Genomic DNA, 19,491 nt, shown 5'->3' on the forward strand with positions numbered 1-19,491 from the left:
CCACTTAAAAAAAAGGCAGTACATTAAACATGGGTGACTTTAATCCTCCTATAGGATTGGGAAATAAAATTAGCAAAGATAGCCGAAAAAGAAGTATTCAGAGAGCATTTGGGATAATTTCTTATAACGATATATTGTGGACTCAACCAAGGATGAGGCTGTTTTGGATATGATATATAATAAGACAAGTTTAATAAATGATCTGAGTGGAAGATCAATTAGGTAACAGTGACATAACATCTTAGAATTCAGCAGTTTGAGTGGGAGAACCTTGGTGCAGAAACAACAGTATCAAACGTAAGGGTAGGCACATGGGAATAAGCACAGAGTTGGTGTTGCCCGGGAAAGTAGTTTAGCAGAAATGATGATGAACAATGACAAAGAAAACCCGTCGCAAGGAAGGAGGATTCTATCAAGAAGACAAAGCAATTCTGGTTAAACAGGAAAGTTCAGAAAATATCAAACTGAAAGTGGAAAAACATACACTGTGGTTAAGACTAGTGGCACGTCAGAGGATTGGTTACATTTTACAAGCCAAAGAGATGGGTGAAAATAAATTAAAATGCAAATTAGTAAGAAACTAAAACAGACAGCAAGAGCTTCTTCAAATATCTAAAATGGAAAACAAACACAGCAGTGAACATTGGGCCCTTAGCAAATGAGGCTGGAGAAATAAGGAGTTTCTAAATTCTCTGCTAGGACGCCCTTCATAATAGACTAACATTTTTCCCAAAACCAGAAAACAGATTACTGTGGGAATTAACATCTGGTGTTGGTAAAATGTTAGTCTATTATGAAACACTTATTAGCAGATTATTTAGAAACCCATGATAAAATCAAGCAGCATCAGCAGGTCTTCCTGAAGGGGAAATCATATCTGACAAATATATTACAATACTTTTGAGATAACAAGTAAGAAAGGGAAAGGGAAACCAGTAGATGAAATCTATTTGGATTCCCAAATGGCATTTGATAAAAGGTACTGCATATTTCGCTGCTTAAGAGAAAAGCCCTGGAGGTGGGGGTAGTACATTTGCATGCGTTGAGAATTGGTTAACTAGAGTTGAGATAAAAAGTCATTTTTAGGATGGCAACCTGCAATTGGCTGAATGTCACAGGGATTAGTGCTCAGGCATGGGTAAAACTACATAAGGCACTGGTCAGATGACAGTTCTGAAGAGAGGTCAAAGGAGTCAATGTTAACTCTGCTTTCTCTCCACAGATGCTACCACACCTGCAGAGGATGACAGATTTCCTACCCTGTAGGGAGTTAGTGAACCAGATGGGTTTTTGCTACAATTCATATAGTCTGAGTAATGACGACAATCTTTTATTTCCAGAATGGGGACATGATAGCATTGTGGTAAATGATACTTGACTAATAGTCTAGAGATCCAGGCTAATTTTGGGGATAAGGGTTCAAATTGTAGCTGGTTAATTTTAGATGCAAGTTTCTAATTCTCTCCTTCATAGGATGTGGGTACCACTGGCATAGCCAGAGGTCATTGCCCATCAAGAACTGAGTGCAGTTGAGAGTTAACCATGTTGCTGTGGATCTGAAATTACGTCTGGCCATGACAGATAAAAAAGGCTTATTTCCTTCCCTTAAGGGCATTATTCAGGTTGTTTGTTATAACAGCTGATGATAGTTGTCATGGTCACAATTACTGGATTTTAATTCCAGATTTGAAGAAAAGGCACATTTTGGTACAGCTTTTCATCTTACATTCAGACACTTTGTAAGAAATACCAAAAGTAATGGGAAACCAGCATGTACACATAAGGGTGCTGACTGCTTGGCAAGTGGACTTTGATTGATATAGGCCTTTCAATTAGTATATTCTTCATTGAAGCACCTCTACCAAACAAGTACACCACATTGAGAGCCCAACTGACAAGCCTAAATTGGTTGTCAGCATAATTCTTCACACATTCAGAATCATGTCACAAATACCATGTCCTCCTTGCCCTCTTGACAGAATAATTCACAGTGCCACTCTTACCTTTTACTCATAGCTCTATTTTTTTCCCCCAGGTATTGATGCAATTTGTGCTTTTGAAAGATTCAATCAATTGTTCTTCTAGCATACTCAGGCTGAGCATTACAGTACCTAATCACTCGGTGCATGCAAATCTTACTCTCATATTAGCATCAATTCTTTTGTCAATTAACGAGTATGTTCCCTCTGGTGTTTGATCCTAAAGGAAATTACTTCCGGTCCACTCTGTCCAAACTCCTCAGGAGTTTGAATACACCCATCAAACCTAATCTCAATTCTTCTTCAAGTTGAATGACCCAAATTGCTCCAATCCATTTATGTAACTGCAGCTCATCCCTCAAACCATTCTTGTGGATCTGTTTTGCACTTTTCCCTGATGCCTTCACATTAGCATGCTGTCCAGAACTGAACTGCAATTGAATGGTCGCAACACCAGAGAACTCAACTATAAACCTTTGCAAAGTCTGAAAAACAACAGTGCTTCACTGTTTCGCCACCCAAACAATTGTGTTTAAATGCAGCTACTGCCACTTATCTTATGAGATCTAATTCTGCTCATAGGTCTGTTGTGCAACACTTCAAATGCCTCTCGTGATGTAATGAAAGGTTTATTTAATTTACATAAAACATAGAAACATTGAAAAGTTTGACTTTTAAAAATTTTACTAGTGGCATAAAGATTGTGTTTATATCTGATGTAACTTCCCAATTAACTCTCACTTCTGTTGCCATGGTCATTTTTTTAAAATGCTGTTGAGAGAGAAAAATTGCTGGAGACCAATGGGCTTTTGTTGACATTGGAATAATCTTATGAGCGGAAAGTAAACAGGTGGGAAATAGGCTTCAACTTAGAAGATCTTGGAGTTTTTTCTCATTTAGATAACAGGAAAAGACCTTTTTTAAAGCTTAACTTTGCAAATTTCTGCAGACTTTTATTGAAACTGGATGTATAAAGCAATGGTTCCTAAGAAAGGAGTTACTTAGAATTGTTAAGTAATGGATTATCTCATGATAGGATTTAGCCAAAGTTTCAGGACAGAAGTTCTGTTCAGAACTTCATTATTTTTGGGAGGTTTAAGATCGGGCATGTGAAGACTGCAGAAAAAAGTTATCAGATTCTCAAGGTTGGGTGTTTAAACCACACTTACAGGTGATCATGAAGGGAATTCTCTGATGTAAACTCTGTAAAGGTATGCCTCTGGGATTAATATGATTTTTTTTTAAACCAAAGGCTTCAAATCTTTGACAGTGTTAAGAGTATGTAATTTGGTATATTCTATTTTCATTTCTTTTGTGTAATAAACTTCTATTTATTGATAAAACTGAATGTGCAACATTACATGTTTATGTTTCAGTGACAGATCACCTCACTGAAACCAGAGAAGAACTGTCTAGCTACAGATTTTAGTCTGACATCTTATTTGTCCAGTAATAGCATCAGCTTGCATCATAACATTTTCTGACATCTACTTTAACAGCATGCACTCAACCCTTTGATACCTCACCAAAAGAACACAAGTTACTCCATTGCAATTTGCCTTTATGAAATTTATCCTCAAAAACGCAAATCCATCTAAGCACCTATAAACTTTGCCCTGAATTAGTGTTCCTTAAAGCTTTCCATTCCGAGGTTAAGCAAATTAGACTGCAATGAGTGGCTTTCCTGGTTTTGAATCAAAGGTTTAAATGTTTGCAATTCTCCAATCCTCTCCCACCGAAGTCTAACACAGATGGGAAAATCATGGCTTTATAGTCCTTTATAATCTCCACCCTTGCTTCCTTTGGATGCACCTCATCTGGCCCTGGTGTCCCATTAATTTTAAGAACAGTCTAATACCACCTATCACTTTTAAACTTGTGATTGAACTACCTCTTTCACCGTGTCCTGAATAGCAACATCATCTTTGATAAAGATGCAAAAATAATGTATAATATGTTCCTAAATGAAATGTGATCTAATTAATGTACTTTAAGAACACGAGGAAAGCTGTTAGAATCAAAAGTTCAGTAGAATGCTTTGTTTTACTAAATGTTAATTTGAACCTTAGAACCACATAGCCTTTGTGCAATTTTTATATTGCATGCAGGATTTAAATGCATGCTATTATTTTGCATAATATTGCTGACATTTGATTTTTATTATTGATGCAAGTTGTGTTTGGTCATCTTATTCCTCTGTATAAGGTGTCTACACATGTACACTTCAAATATTTTTCCACATTATGTCCCATCTGCCAAGTTTTTGCCCACTTGCCAAACCTGTCTAGATCCATCTGCAGACTCATCCACTGCTTGCCTACCCACCTATTTTTGTGTTATCCACAAACTAGACTATAGCACGTGCATTTTCCTCATCCAAATCATGAACATATTGCAAACATTTGCAGTCCCCATGGCACCACACCACTAATCATATTGTGAATGAATTTGCCCCCATATCCCAATTTATCTAGAATCTTATCAAATAATGCTAGTCCTCACACCTGAAAATATATTTGAATTTTAAAAAAAGGGAATCCCCAAAGATAATGCCTTATCTCAACTCTGTCTATTAATTAGCTAATTCTCATTCCACGTTAGTATAGTACCCCAGACATATTTTATCTTATTTAAGGCAGTAATACATGATACATGATCAAGTGCTTTCTAAAAATCCAAATACATTATATCCACTGCTTCCCCATGATCTGTCCTGCTTGTTACCTCAAAAGGAGTCTGATAAATTTGTCAGGCATGATGTCCCCTTCATGAAGGCAGTCTGACTCTGCTTGATCATATCCTGTATTTTTAAATACTCTGTCAATAAATCATTTATAATAGGCTATTATTTTCCCAATAAGAGACATTAAACTAACGGGTCCATAGTTAGCTGTTTTATTATTTCTCATTCACTTTTAAATAAAGATGTGACTTTGGTAGCTTTCCAATCTTCTGGGTCTTTTTCAGAATTTAGGATTTTTGGAAGATTACTACCAGTGTATCTACAATCTCCAGAGCTACTTAATTTAATATTCCACATATTGGTCTTTAACCCCATTTGTTACCCAAGCACATCTTCCCGTGATAGTTATTGTACACATTTCCTCTCCTCCTTTTGTCTAAATGATTATTTAGTAAGCTTCGGAATGCTGATAGTGTCTTCTACTGCAATATTTGATACAAAGTATTTATTGAACCGCTCTGCAATTTCCTGGTTGCCATTATTTTCATAGCCCTATTTTGTAAAGGGCCTTTGGCTTCTCCTTTATCTGTCCTGCATGGAACTTCTTCCAAGAATTTGTTGGCTTCCATTTCTCTCCATTTTTATATATTAAAAATGTTTTTGCTGCCTTTCTTAATATTACTTGCAGAATAACTCAAAACTCCCACCTCCTCTTCATTTTTTTCCTGGTCATCTTTTATTGGGTTTTATAAAAGATTTTCCCAATCCTCTGGCTTGCCACATTGAAAGAAAAACCATATAATCTGATGCGATCCTGAACTTTCCTTTAACCATCGTTGGTTTATCCCTTCCTAGAATCCTTCTTCCTCATGGGAATATATCTTCGTTTCAAGCCCTGAATTATTTTCTTTACCATCTGCCATTGCTTCTCAACAGTCTTTGCTGCTAAACTCCTCATCCATTCACTCTAAATCGTTCCTCATTCCTTTGTATTTATTTCTATTTAAATTGAGCAAAGTTGTTCCCAATCCTGGTTCTTCCTTCTCAAACTGAATACTAAATCCTACCATATTATGATCATTGTTTCCTATGATCACTTTATGATTTGGAGATGCCAGTGTTGGACTGGGGTGCACAAAGTTAAAAATCACAACAGCAGGTTATAGTCCAACAGGTTTAATTGGAAGCACTAGCTTTCAGAGTGCTGTTCCTTCATCAGGCAGTTGTGGAGTACAGGATTGTAAGACACAGAATTTATAGTAAAAGTTTACAGTGTGATGTAACTGAAATTATATATTGAAAAAATACCTTGATTGTTTGAGAAGTCTCATCCGTTAGGATGACATTTTTAAAAAGTTACATTCTCAAGTGTCTGGATAATCCAAGATGGAGGACAGGAGAAATTTCTGGCTGTAACAGCTGCTCCTTTTTTTTTTTTTTTTTATAGGTATTTTAGGTGCTGGAGGTGATTTCCTCGAATTCCTGTAATTGTCTCTCTAACCAATCCATTTGATCTGATAGGATTCTCAACCAACGGCATTTATTGCAGATAAAATCCTCAGAAACCTGAAAACTCTCCCTGAACTCCCACATCCGACAAGAAGAGCATATCACTCTACTAAAGGCCATTTTTGCTCCTTCACAATCTACAGACCCAGAAAATAGCACCGTCTTATTCCTCTACAAAACACTGCTCCAGGTTAAATAGTTATGACTTATATTTTAAGTTTAAACAAGAGACATCTCAATAAAACATATAATCAAGAAAGAACCCTTATACTCACTACTGCAGACTTACTGTAAGGCCACGCTTAAATATTCACTTATCTGTTTTTGTGCTGTGACCTCTCCCAAACAGGTTCCTCCAAGATTAGTTGTGAATTTCACTGTTTGTTAATTTCCCAAACGCACTCTGATGTCCAGCAATACATGAATTCAAATAGCAAAAAGGTAGTAGCTGTGCAGGTTCATTGCTGTTTCTCTCTCTCTCTCTCTCTCTCTGATCTCACTATGTGCTTCCTTTGTCTGTTCCTCTCCCTTTCAAAACTGCAGTAGTTTTGACTTTTTTCTCCAAAGTTCCACAACAATGCAACAACATATAAAACAGTAATTGCTGCTCCTAGAATCACCTTGAACACCTAAAATACTTCAAAAAAAATAAAAAAGGTGCAACTGTTACAGCCAGAAAGTTTTCCCGTTCTCCGTCTTGCATTACTCAGATACTTGAGAATGTAACTTTCAAAAACAAATTTTGCAATTTACAAAGGAAAGTGAAACTAACATGGTCCTTCTAACAGATAAGAGACTTAAACAATCAAGGTATTTTTCCAATGTATAATTTCAGTTACAACACACTAAACTTTTGCTATAAATTCTGTGTCTTACAATCGTGTACTCCACAACCACCTGAAGGAGCAGTGCTCCGAAAGCTGGTGCTTCCAATTAAACCTGTTGGACTATAACATGGTGTTGTGTGATTTTTAACTATCATTTTACTCTGACATGGGTAATGGGGCAGGTTTAATATATCACAATCCAAAATAGCCTGATCCCTGGATACATCTAGAGCATACTGTACTAGGAATCTGTCCTGATTACACCCACATATTTTTTCAACATCTTCGCATCCAGGATCACTCACTGTTATTATACTTTCTCCATTCCATACCAATAGTGCCATCCCACTTCCTGCCTCTCTAAGTATTTACATCTCATCTTCTATCTCCCTGGAACCATATAGCCATTATGACAAAATTAATAGCTCTTTGCATGAACACATATAGTATGTCCAGTTTATTCATTATTTTCCAAATTATACATGCATTCAAGCAAAGAGATATTAATTTTGCCTTTCTGCCTTCTCTTTTCCTTACCATATCCAAACTCTATTTACTGCTGCATTCTACGTTTATATGTCCTGGTTCCACTCTGGGTATTATTCTTCAAATAGCTACCTTGTTATATTGTCTTATCTTGCTTTGTAAGTTTATACCTCCCATCTCCCTACCCCACCCCCTCTCCCATGCAGTTAAAGCCCTCTCCTGTCCCACTTCTCTTTTCCAGTTTCAGGTTGAGTTCAGCTCCAGATCCAGGCTGTGTCATTACAAAAGCAAAACGGAACTGTTTTTCATCAGTGCCAATGATTTTGTGAATGAGTGACCCTCCCCCTCAATTTATTCAGAGACTTATTAAATAATGCTACTTCTCAATCTGAAAATGTATTTTTAATTTTTAAAGGGCTACACCGAAAGTGGTAGCTGTGGATTAAAACTTAGAAAAGTTCAATTGCATTCTTTTAGAACATTAGCAGAATAAAGTTTAGCTTCATGTAAATTTATTAGGAATTGGTCAAATGTTGACAAGTTTCTCCAATTTGAGAAAAATTGGAAATTTCAACCTACAGATTTGCATTTTTGCTTCACATACAGTATTCATGAGATGTGATGCACAAGGAGGCAAAAGGGAAAAAAATATTTTTGGAAGGGCCTTTTCTGGAAAGTTAAAGAACAAACATTAGTCTTTTAATTGTAGTAGGTATAGAAAATGCACCCTATAAACTTAGGCGATCTAACATTAACAATGAATTGTTTAGTAAAGTCGAAACATTTTTTATCCAGAAGTCTAAATAATTGCATACACCTACAGCAGCAAGTAACAGTAAACAGTGGCTTTCTAAAATTGGAGAGGACAGTTTGATAGTAGCTCTGCAAAAATTGTATCTGTTAACTACATAAAGAATTGCAGGCAGCTAGTTAGTTTACATTGTACATTTAATAACCATATTTTTAATTTGAAAGTATAATTAGAAGAATAATTTCCCTCATCCAGATTGTCTAAGATTAACTTCAACTTATTTCTTCATTCTAAAAACTGTTTTAAAAACAAGCTTTAACTTGGCAATAATCCTTTCTGCAGGAATAATCGTAATTACTGCAGAGTTTATTTTGAACTCTGATTATTGTCATGGACCTATAAAACTTCATTCTGCTTTTCAAATTCAGATGTCAGTTACCTTCCGTAAAGGGCATTAGTAGATCAGATGCTTGTTATACTGTATATGACAAGTCAGTAGCGGCTACCTGGCCACTATTTAACTAGCCTTTTATTCTGGATCATTATTGAAGTCAAATTTCACTTTCAGTTCTGGATTACTGATCCACTGGCATTAATCATTACAAAATAGTATCACCATTGCCATGCACTCTAAGCACAATTTACAGGAAAACCATTGCAAAGGGAAAAAAGATTTATACTGAAGGGAAGAGTGCAAATTTAGCAAGTGGACTCTGATAAAGGTGTTGTGCTAGTTGAATATGAAGTTGTCCATTTAAAAGGGAATTTTAAAAAAAAGCATAAGACCATGAGATGTAGGAGCAAAAGTCAGCAATTCAGCCAACAAGTCTGCTCCAACCTCATTCAGTTCGATCATGGCTAATCTAATTCCTCAACTCCATTTTCTTACCTTCTCCCCATAAACCTGGATTTCCTCACAGATTAAAAATTTGCCTTACTCAGACTTGAATACACTTCATGACCCAACCATGACAGCCTCTATGGTAAAGGATTCCACTGTTCGATTACCATCAAACATTCCTCCTTCGGGGTCAGTGACCCTTAATTCAGATTATACCCTCTTGCCCCAGACTTGCACACAAGGGAAAACAATCTGTATTGTTATCATGTCATGTACTCCAAGAATATTATTTGTTCAATAAGATCTTCTCTCATTCTTCTAAACTCCAATGATGGTAAATTGAACTTAATTAACCTCAAAGTTAGTATTGGACCTCCAAACCCAGAATCAATCTAGTAAACCTTCTCTGGATTGCCATCAATGCCAGTATGTTTCCTTAGAAAAGGGAACCAATATCATTCACAGTCGACCACCTGTAGTTTGATTAAAGCCTTCTATGCTTTTAACAAGACTTCCCTACTTTTATACTCCATTCCCTGAGAATAAAGGCTAACCTTTTATTTGTTTTCTCTATTACGCAATGCTAGTTTTGTTTTGAGATTCATGGACTAGGGGCACCAAATCCATGCAGCTTTCTCAGTCTTTCTCCATTTAAATAGTCAGCTTGTCTCCTTTTCCTGCCAACACTGCCAAACATTTCCCCACATCATATTTCTCTACCACATTTTTGTACACTCACTTAATCCATCTATAGATTCCTGTGTCATCTTCACTATTTGCCTTCCAACTTAGTTGTGTGTCATTTGTAAAGTTGACAATAATAAACTCATTTTCCTCATCCAAGTCATTAATACATATTTAAAATAAGTGTGGCCCTGATCCCTGCGGTACTCCACTAGTTACAAGTTCCCAAGATGAAAATGCCACCTTTATCCCAACTGTGTGTTCTATTAGTTGGCTACTCCTCTCTGTGCTAATATATTGCCACAACAGCATGGTAACTTATCTTAACTACTCTTAGTGCTGCACCTTGACAAATGGCTTTTAACAAGTCACTTATACTGCATCAATTGATTCCCCTTTATATATATGCTGCTTGTTACTTAAAAGAACTTTAATAACTTGGTTAGACATGATTTCCCATCATAAAACTATGCTGCCTCTGCTTGATTAGGTGTTTCTAAGTGTTTTTATGATACCCTTCATAATTGATTCTCAACTATTTTTTCCAATTAGATGTCAAACTAACTGGCTTATTCATCACCTGTTGCTTGTCTCCCTCATTTTGAATAAGTGTATGTGAACAGTGAGAGATTGAAGAACTAAGTGCATATCCTGGGGCACAACTGCAATGTTGAGCCAAGGGGCCTGATTCAAGTGCCAACTGCTCCAGAGGTGTGTAATAACATCTCTAAACACGTTGGCTAGAATGGTTTTGCTGCAGTGCATGAATTATAAAGGATAGTATGCAGAAATGCCAAGTAATTCGGAAAGTTAATATAAATTTATTGTTTACTGCAAGGGAATTTAGAAAGGAACATAGGGAGGTTATGCTTTAGTTACACAGGGCACAGATGAGTATTATACATAGTATTGGTATTCTTAGTTAAGGATGGATGTAATTACATTACAAGCAGTTCAGTGTCAGCTTACTACACTAATAACAGGAACTTGAAGGCTATCTTATGAGAAAAGGCTAGACCAGCTAGTCTTGTATCTGCCAGACTGAAGTTGTCAGGGTACATATGGAAAGGATGTTTCCTCATGAGAAATTTTTAACTAAGTATCACTGTTCAAAAAGAGAGTTATCCATTTAACAGATAAAGTCAATCTCTGGAACACTTAAAAGGCAGTGAAAGCCTGAATATTAAAAACAAGTAGATTATTGATAAGTGAAGAGTGAAACATTGCTGGATACAAAATGAAAATGTAGGGTAATCAGTTCCATACCACCAATTTGTGACTTCCATGAACTTCTTGAATGCACATCTTACATCCAAGTCCAAATCACCACAAAGATACATGGCAAGAGTCCTAACAGCAAGATCTGCAGATTTCTTCTATTGGCCGAGAGGCAGGAAGCAGAATGCAGTTTTAGATCCAACATGGCACTTCACATTGGATCTCATGGGCTCTTAACCTTCTTGATCAGTCTGTCATTGGGGACTTTATCAAACGCCTTGCTAAAGTTCATGTAGACCACATCATATGCATTACTCTCATGGACACTGCTGGTTACCTCCTCAAGAGATTAGGTGAAGTCACACTACTTTCCCTTAAATTCATTTCTTGCGACAGAATAACTTTTTTTAAAAACCAAACAACTTATCCAAGTTAAGTACTAATTCAGCCAACCTATCAGTAAAAGCTCTCTCTCCATTCACAAGATAGGAAACAGTTTTCAAAGCTAGATTGAAGTTCCTATTGGTGCCCATTAGCTTCAGAATTAACAATGTTCATAAGTAGAATACCTAACCGTATGATTAAAATTTCTAACAGACTGACAGACAAAAGCAATATCTGATTTAAAATTAGATAAAGAAAATCTTTCATTTAAGTCATGCCCAGAACATAAAACATCCCAAAGCATTCCACATCTAGGACTGGAGAAGTAGAGACACCAGGACATTTAAAGAAGGAAATTTTTAACTTTTGTGCCTGCAACTGCCTAATGTGAACGGAAACCAGCTAGCACGGATTTCAAATCCGGAGCTCTCAGTTCATAGATGAATATTTTGGCAAAAAGAAGAGGGAGTGAAGCAAGGACAGAGGCATGTGACACCAACTTCAATGGCTGGGCAGTGTTGAATTGGATTATCTTAAACAGACCTGTATGGAGATGCTGCAATTGATTTCAATATCCCTGCACATTAGAGGCATTTAACCTGGGATGGGGGGGATAAAATACAGAGACTGATCTCCATTGAGCTTAATTGCTGTATAATTGCTAGTGATACAATTATCTTCTGGATCAGTGGTGCTGGAAGAGCACAGCAATTCAGGCAGCATCCGACGAGCAGCAAAATCGACGTTTCGGGCAAAAGCCCTTCATCAGGAATAAAGCAGGCTTGGCCACAACTTTTGACATGTTTATTGGCTACCCACACAAGGGCATATGGAACAAAGTTTTGCAATATAAAAAAAAGCAATTCAAGCAAAGGAGAGAAGGATACTATTTTCTTCCTGCAGCAACTGTCTCTTCTGAAGGCACAATAATATTGATTAATGGTTTACTTCAGGATCTTGCTCAAACTACTATTGAAAAGAGAACCTTTATTGGTGGATATTAGGCCATTGACTAAAGGATGTCAAAGAAAACCGCAACACTATCCTAACCAGGATATCAAGAAATGGGAATCTTGAATGACTACCACTTCAGTGATCTTCCAAGATGAAATATACACCTCGGGTGAATGCATTAGCTCACTTATCTTACTTTATGCTGTAAAAACAATTGAAAATTAGGGCCAAAGAGGAGAAATTTTAAAGAGAACTGGAACAGAAACAATTAATAAAACATATTAATTTGTCTGAGGACTGCTACTCAATGCAAGAACAATTCTCATTTTAAAAGTTCATGTTCAATGAGCTCTCAAATAAAGCACTGAAGAATACAACTCAGACCATTTCTCCATTCAAAGCACAGGTGATAGCAGCTGGCACAAAGTTATGGGTGAATATTCAAATTCTACCCATACTTTCAATGGTGAAAGATCAATGAAGGAATGGAATTAAAATAGATAATAATTCCTTTGATAAGGTTCCACAGACTAATTAGTAAAGTTAGATCACATGGGATCTAGGGTCAGCTTGCCAATAGGCACAAAAATGACTTTACAGTAGGAGGTGGTGGAGGGTTGTTTTTGACACTGCAGGTCTATGACCAGTGCTGTTCCACCAGTACTGGGTCCACTTTTGTCTGTGAATTACATAAGTGATTTAGATGAGAACATAGGAGGCATGCTTAGAAACTTAGCAGATAAGACCAACATTAATGGCATAGTGGATAGTGAAAAGTGTTATCTAAGATTACAAAGAGATCTTGATCAATTGGGTCAATGGGCTGAGACATGGCAGATGCATTTTAGTAAGGACTTAATGTAGGGCCCTGGATGATGTTGCAGACCTAGGGGTTCAGGCATGTAATTATTTAAAATCTGTATCACAGCTGGTCAGGTGGCATTTAGCTTTCATTGCCCAGAACTTTCAGTATAGGAGTTGGGATAACATGTTGAGGTTGTACAGGACAGAGGTCTTTTCTGGCTGCTCTGTTATAGGGATAATATTATGAAGCTAGAGTGGGTTCAGAAAAGATTTACCAGAATATTGCTGGAAATCAAGGGTTTCAGTTATAAAAATAGGCTCAGACTTTTTACACTGCAGCGTAGGAAGTTGAGGGGTGACCTTAGAGGTTTCTAAAATTAAGAAGAACATAAATAAATTAAACTGCAAAGGTCTTTTCCCTAGGGTGTTCAAAACCAGGGGGCATATTTTTAAGACTTTCTCCTTTCGCCTTAAAGAGAACTGGAGGGTCTTTTTTTTTTAAAAAATGAGTCAGTAGTGTGTGGAATTAACTGCCAGAAGTTGTGGTAGATGCAGGTATAGTCACAACACTAAAGACATTTGGATAAATGCATGAACACAAAGATTTGGAGGGAAATGTGTCAAACAAAGGTGGGGGGACTAGTTTAGTTTGAGTGTGGACTAATTGAACTGAAGGGTCAGTTTTAGATTAAATTCCCTACAGTGTGGAAACAGGCCCTTCAGCCCAACAAATCCACACCGACACTCGAAAGAACAACCCACCTCGACACATTCTCTGTGCTATATGATTATAACAAGAGAAAAGTTCAAGTCACAAATCAGTAAACTGAAAACACATTTTATGGCACAGATTGTTAAATACAACAGCAAGTTTCGTAGCACATCTAGCTTTCTTTTTACAATCAGGATTTAAGATTCAGGCTTACAGTGCAGCTTCTTATAAATAAGTCTGCAAATTACAAAAGCTGTCAACAGAATTGACCTGCAGACTAATGAATGCCTGCTAGGAATACTTTTAACCCCACAATAGTCGATCATGTTTGCTGACACAGCAAAAAGCAGCAGTCCAACTTAGTTCCCCACACAGCCAAACCAAAAAACGATCAAAAATATTGCTGAAATCAGTACAAAAAAAGTGAACTAATTTTTTTAAAAAGTTACATGTATATTGTCAGTCTATTACAAAATGATAATCTGCAAGTTTTTCCTTCGGGCAAAATTTCTCAAATAACGTTCAACTTCACTTAAAAATAAATGATTGAAGCAACAAATCTGAACGCTATTTTGATTATACACCGAGGATGTCTGTGCAGAAATCAAAAGCAAGCTATTCTATGAGTTAAAGACATGGCTCGATGAAAACTGTTTGAAATGGATTGACTGTTAATTGTTAATTCTAGGTCTGCCGGGCGCCTGGGCAGGTTCAGCAATCAATGCAATGATAAACGTTTTCTTCGTGAATTATTCATGAAATTATACTCGACAGAAAACATTCATTTAAAGATCAAAAATAACGAACCGCCTAATGGTCATAAACTATTAAAGATTAAAGTTGTTACTTCTATAACACGATTTATACACTTCGACCAAGCCACGTTTGCTCTCCGTGTCAATGCAATTTACGTAAATCAATACGACTGCAATACGTCCGCCCTACCCCCCTCAAAAATTAAAAGTCCAAAGCCAAGAAAATGAAAAGCCATATTTCTTCCCAGTTTACTTGCTAATATATAATTAAGTTTGGAAAATATTTAATATCAATGGAACTGTCGAAACAGTGATCCATTATTTTTAGCGGAATCTGCGTTTTCGTTTAAATTAAATACACTGCTGGGCTTGCTACTGGTGTCGAGACCCCGTTCTACAATACTGTCCAGTAAGTACATCTCAGATTAAAACCTGTAGCCAGATATTCCTATTACTGAATATTTAAAGTCAAAAAGTTGAACTTTAAAAATCCCAAAGAGGTTAATTTGACACTCCTTAGTCAGCGCGATTTAAAATCTTTATAATGTCTGCATAATAGATGTACAGGGAACTAGCTGATTTGCAAATACGAAGTGTCTCGAGTGAAATGGTTACTGCAGAACTTGATCAGCCTTGTCTAATCGCTTCCCGACACACATCACGTACTCTGTGTCTCCACTCGCTTATGCTATTAGAAAATCTGCTACATCCACGTTAAACTATTCCAACAAAGTTTATTATTTTGATTACAAGTCGAAAATATTTCAATGTCAAACGAACATCACCGAACTTCAACGAACTATATATCTTTGGCAGACATTCGAGGTCATAATGGCATGTAATATTGGACATTAAAGTTAACTCGGCATTTAATGAAAAAAAATAAAAGCAACGGGTGACAGCGACAAAGACATGCTTTAGTCAAAGGAAAATCGAGCTGGTCAAGTTATGTTGGTTGTGGATTGGGAGCATTCACCAAAAGCTATATTAATAATAAATTCGGTCAGCAAAATCGTCACTTTCTTTTTTGCACATTGCCTTAAAGGTGAAAGAAAACTCAAGGTAGTGGGAAGAAGCACTTGGGGTTTTACAGACGTGGGGAGGGGGAGGGAAGAGAAGTGGAAGAAATAATCTTGATTGAAAAAATTTTGAATTGGACTCATTAAACAGTGAACGGCTGGGATGTGCATTTTGTTTTACAACAAGTCCATATTCCAGGTTGTTACTATCGCCATCTGAACTGTCAGACACTACGGCTGCTCGCATTCGCGAAAAGTTGAAATAACACTTATAGAAAAATAAATCTTCTCCCACCCCCACCTTTGAAAACTGAAAGGCTTCCAGCGCTCGGAAGGCTGTCTCTGTCAACTTAACGTGAAAGACGGTGATTTTGCCGGGGTTCGCTTTCCCACACGACAGACCGTAACGCTGATCTTCGGTGAGCGCTGCCGCCGCCATCTTGGATTGGCCCCTCCGACATCAGTTTGATGCCCCTCTCATCGTCCGAGTCCCCCCCTCCCGTACCTCCCCAGCCTCCGAGGCGACGAACCAACAGAGCGACCGAGGAGATAAGTCGGGGGCAGACGCCTGCCACCCAACTTCTTTGGACAGCCACATCCCGCCCAGCTCGCCACCTTCCGTAATCTGTGATTGGCCCGTCCGGGTCCAAGAGCAAACACCGCCTCCAAAGAGATTCAATCTATGATTGGTCACTTCAACAGTCTATCGTCTTGATGCGGGCCAATAGGAGAACTAGTGATATTTCAATTGGTGGAATCCGGTGGCGAGCTGGAGGCGGGCACTAATGTGTTGACGTCACGCCGTCGACACGGCTGCATGTCTTCTCCGCCCCCATCAACTCAGGCGACGCTGATTGGTGAGTTTACGTCATAGGCCGAACTGCGTCGACCCAGCAACCAAGGGGTGTCAATCAGATGACGCAAAGAATATGAAAATAATGGTAAACGTCACAAAGAGCCGTCAGCTGGGCGATTAGATAGGACAAGTTGTGGAAAGAGCTGTGCACACTGTCTAGCTGCTCAAATACTGCCAGCAATTTACTGATTTTATATCACCATTTACTTAAAATCTTTAACAAACAAAAACAGAAATTGCTGGATAAACTCAGCAGATCTGTGGAGAGAGAAAATAGATTGAACGTCTAACGTTCAGATCAAAAGAATATAAAATGTAGATTCAATGGCGGTCACTTGACTTGAAAGGTTAACTCTGAATTCTCTCCATAGATCTGCTGCTGAGTTTCTCCAGCAATGTATGTTTGTTTGCTTCAGATCTCCAGAATTCGCAGTTCTTTGTTGTATATTAGCTGAAACATCTAGTCTGTCTTTACGCAGACGCTGTATTCTTTGCTCAGTATTTCCTGCATTTTGTATACCTTGATAGCATCTTAATTTAGACGAAAAAGATTTTTGTTTTGCACCTACAGTGAAACGTACAGTTCATAAATCATTTTCATTTGTCAGGATTACTACTAAGGTGATGTGACGGCTTGTACAGGGGTGCAATGGTGCCGAAGGGAAAGAGTTAAACAATAAAGGCTGAAAATAAATGACTATGGATTGCCCTGCGATCAACTGGAGGGAGTTGACACAGAAATCTGTGTGAAATAAAACAGAACAGAACAGAAAGTGCTGACAAAACTCAGGAGGTCTGGCAGCATCTACAGAGAATTCCAGACTGGATGGAAACATTAACCCTTCATAGATGTTGCCACACCTGCTGAATTTCTCTAGCAATTTCTGTTTTTATTTTAGATATCCAACATCTGCAATACTTTGCTTTTATTTAAGTGTGTTTTCATGATAGGGTGTAATAAGGTATATCTTAAGAGATATATTTGCAAGTTGTCAGTTGCCAGGGCTGAAAAATATAGTATTCCTGCAGACGCTGTCATTGGTTAGTTAAGAACGATAGCTAATCAGTTGTTTAGATTAGATTACAGTGTGGAAACAGGACATTCGGCCCAACAAGTCCACACCGACCCGCCGAAGCGCAACCCACCCATACCCCTACATTTACCCCTTACCTAACACTACGGGCAATTTAGCCTAACCAATTCATCTAACCTGCACATCTTTGTGACTGTGGGAGGAAACCGGAACTCCCAGAGGGGACCCACGCAGACATGGGGAGAACGTGCAAACTCGACAGTCACCTGAGGCGGGAATTGAACCCGCGTCTCTGGTGCTGTGAGGCAGCAGTGCTAACTGCTGTGCCACCCACATTGTCTTTCATTAATTCATGAGATATAGGCATCACTGGCTGGAGCAGTATGTATTGTCCAGAGGACATTTAAGAGTCAACCACATTGCATTTTTAACAAAAATAGAAATTATTGGAGAAGGGTAGCACGGTGGTTCAGTGCTTAGCATTGCTGCCTCAAAGCACCGGGGACCCGGGTTCGATTCCAGTTCTTGGGTGAGTTCGTGTGGAGTTTGCACATTCTCTCCGTGTGGGTTTCCTCCTAGAGCTCAGGTTTCCTCCCACAGTCACAAACATGGACTGGCTATGCTGTATTGCCCGTAGTGTTCAGGGAATTGCAGGACTTGCCATTGGAAATGCGGGGTTTTAGGGTTGGATGAGATGCTCTTCGGAGGAGCGGGATGGGCTGAATGGCTTGCACTACACTGCAGGGATTCCTGACTATGACATCTGTCGACAGAGAAGCAGAGTCCACGTTAACTTGCTGATTACAACAGTCTCCTGTAGCTGCAGACAATCTCCAAATCCCAAAGACTTTAAGCGCAGATGAGCATTTTAATGAAACAGTTTATATAAAATTAACCACAAAAAAGATCGAAGCGAGCGACAGAAGCACTGGCGCAAAATCTGATCTGGCATATTTAACGTGTGATTTGGATCCGGAAGGAAGGTGGTGCTAATTAAATTTATATTGTCAACTGTGAAGAAACGGTTGCAATTCTAAATTAAATGTTTCCTCTGCCAATTTCCCAAACGTATCCCCACTGAAATTCCAAGTTGTTTAAAAAATGTACAGTCCGCATTTTGTTTTGCGTCTTTTATCTCACCACCGCGCTCTCTGTAATTTCCGAACTCTAAACGCATCGCTTGGGTATGGAGCCGCAGACGTGCCCAGTCTAACTTTGCAAATATCCCGAGCCGTGTGATTCAAAATATCGTCATCCTATTTTGATTCTGTATATGCCGCTGGCGTTGTCACCTATTCACGGAATTTCCTCGGAATTGCTGACGCTTCACCACCGTAACATTGCGAAAAATATTGCGGAAACTCCCTTTACGCATCGAAATGTGGTTTCTGCACACATCAGGCAAACTCAACATGCCATAATCCGAGCAACTGGGTGGAAATTCTTGACTCCTCTTACTTCATCTAGAAATCTCAAAACCTTGCCTCTTGATGGCCCATCACTCGGAAATCAATTTTGAAACAAGAAACAAAACCAAACTACTGCTGACGCGAGAAATCTCAGCTAAAACAGGAAGAAGAAGGCAATGTGTCAGGATAGAATTTAAATGCTAACCCTGTTTCACTCTTGATAGATGCGGCTCCATGCCGAGTTCCTCCAATATTTTCTGTTTCTACTTCAAGATTCCAGCTTCCTTGAGCAGTGCAACAAGCCTGAGACAGAGGTGTTGGCAGGGAACGCTGTGGTGTGTAGAAGTGCCAGGCAAATGGAAGCTTGGGGTCTTTTTTGTGAAGAGAACATAAGTATTCTGAGGAAGGGTCACTGAACACAAAACTTTATTTCTGATTTATCTCCATATATGCTGCTATACCATCTGATCCTTTCCACCATTTTGTGTTTTTACTTTCTGTTGGGAACTGGCCTGGAAAGATAATGCAACTAATTACTGATCTTACGATACTATATATGAGCTAGCACCAAGATGCTGCTCTGCTC

The 19,491-nt window shown here is 38.3% G+C and overlaps 1 protein-coding gene and 1 long non-coding RNA gene across 3 annotated transcripts in view; one reads left to right on the top strand and one right to left on the bottom strand.

The window, feature by feature from the left end:
• The window catches only part of ell2 (elongation factor for RNA polymerase II 2), a 111,935-nt gene extending 95,834 nt beyond the window's left edge, over positions 1-16,101 (bottom strand). For both annotated transcript variants that reach the window (XM_043709660.1, XM_043709652.1), the window contains exon 1: positions 15,908-16,101. In XM_043709660.1, the coding sequence (XP_043565595.1) occupies positions 15,908-16,045 (138 nt within the window). In that variant the 5' untranslated portion in view covers positions 16,046-16,101. The remainder of the gene's footprint in view (positions 1-15,907) is intronic.
• LOC122559732 overlaps positions 14,951-19,491 on the top strand; it is a 217,498-nt gene continuing 212,957 nt past the window's right edge. The window contains exon 1 of the long non-coding RNA XR_006314526.1: positions 14,951-14,996. This is a non-coding gene — a long non-coding RNA (uncharacterized LOC122559732). The remainder of the gene's footprint in view (positions 14,997-19,491) is intronic.

Source organism: Chiloscyllium plagiosum, chromosome 2 (genome assembly GCF_004010195.1).
Source record: "Chiloscyllium plagiosum isolate BGI_BamShark_2017 chromosome 2, ASM401019v2, whole genome shotgun sequence".
Taxonomy (NCBI): Eukaryota; Metazoa; Chordata; class Chondrichthyes; order Orectolobiformes; family Hemiscylliidae; genus Chiloscyllium; species Chiloscyllium plagiosum.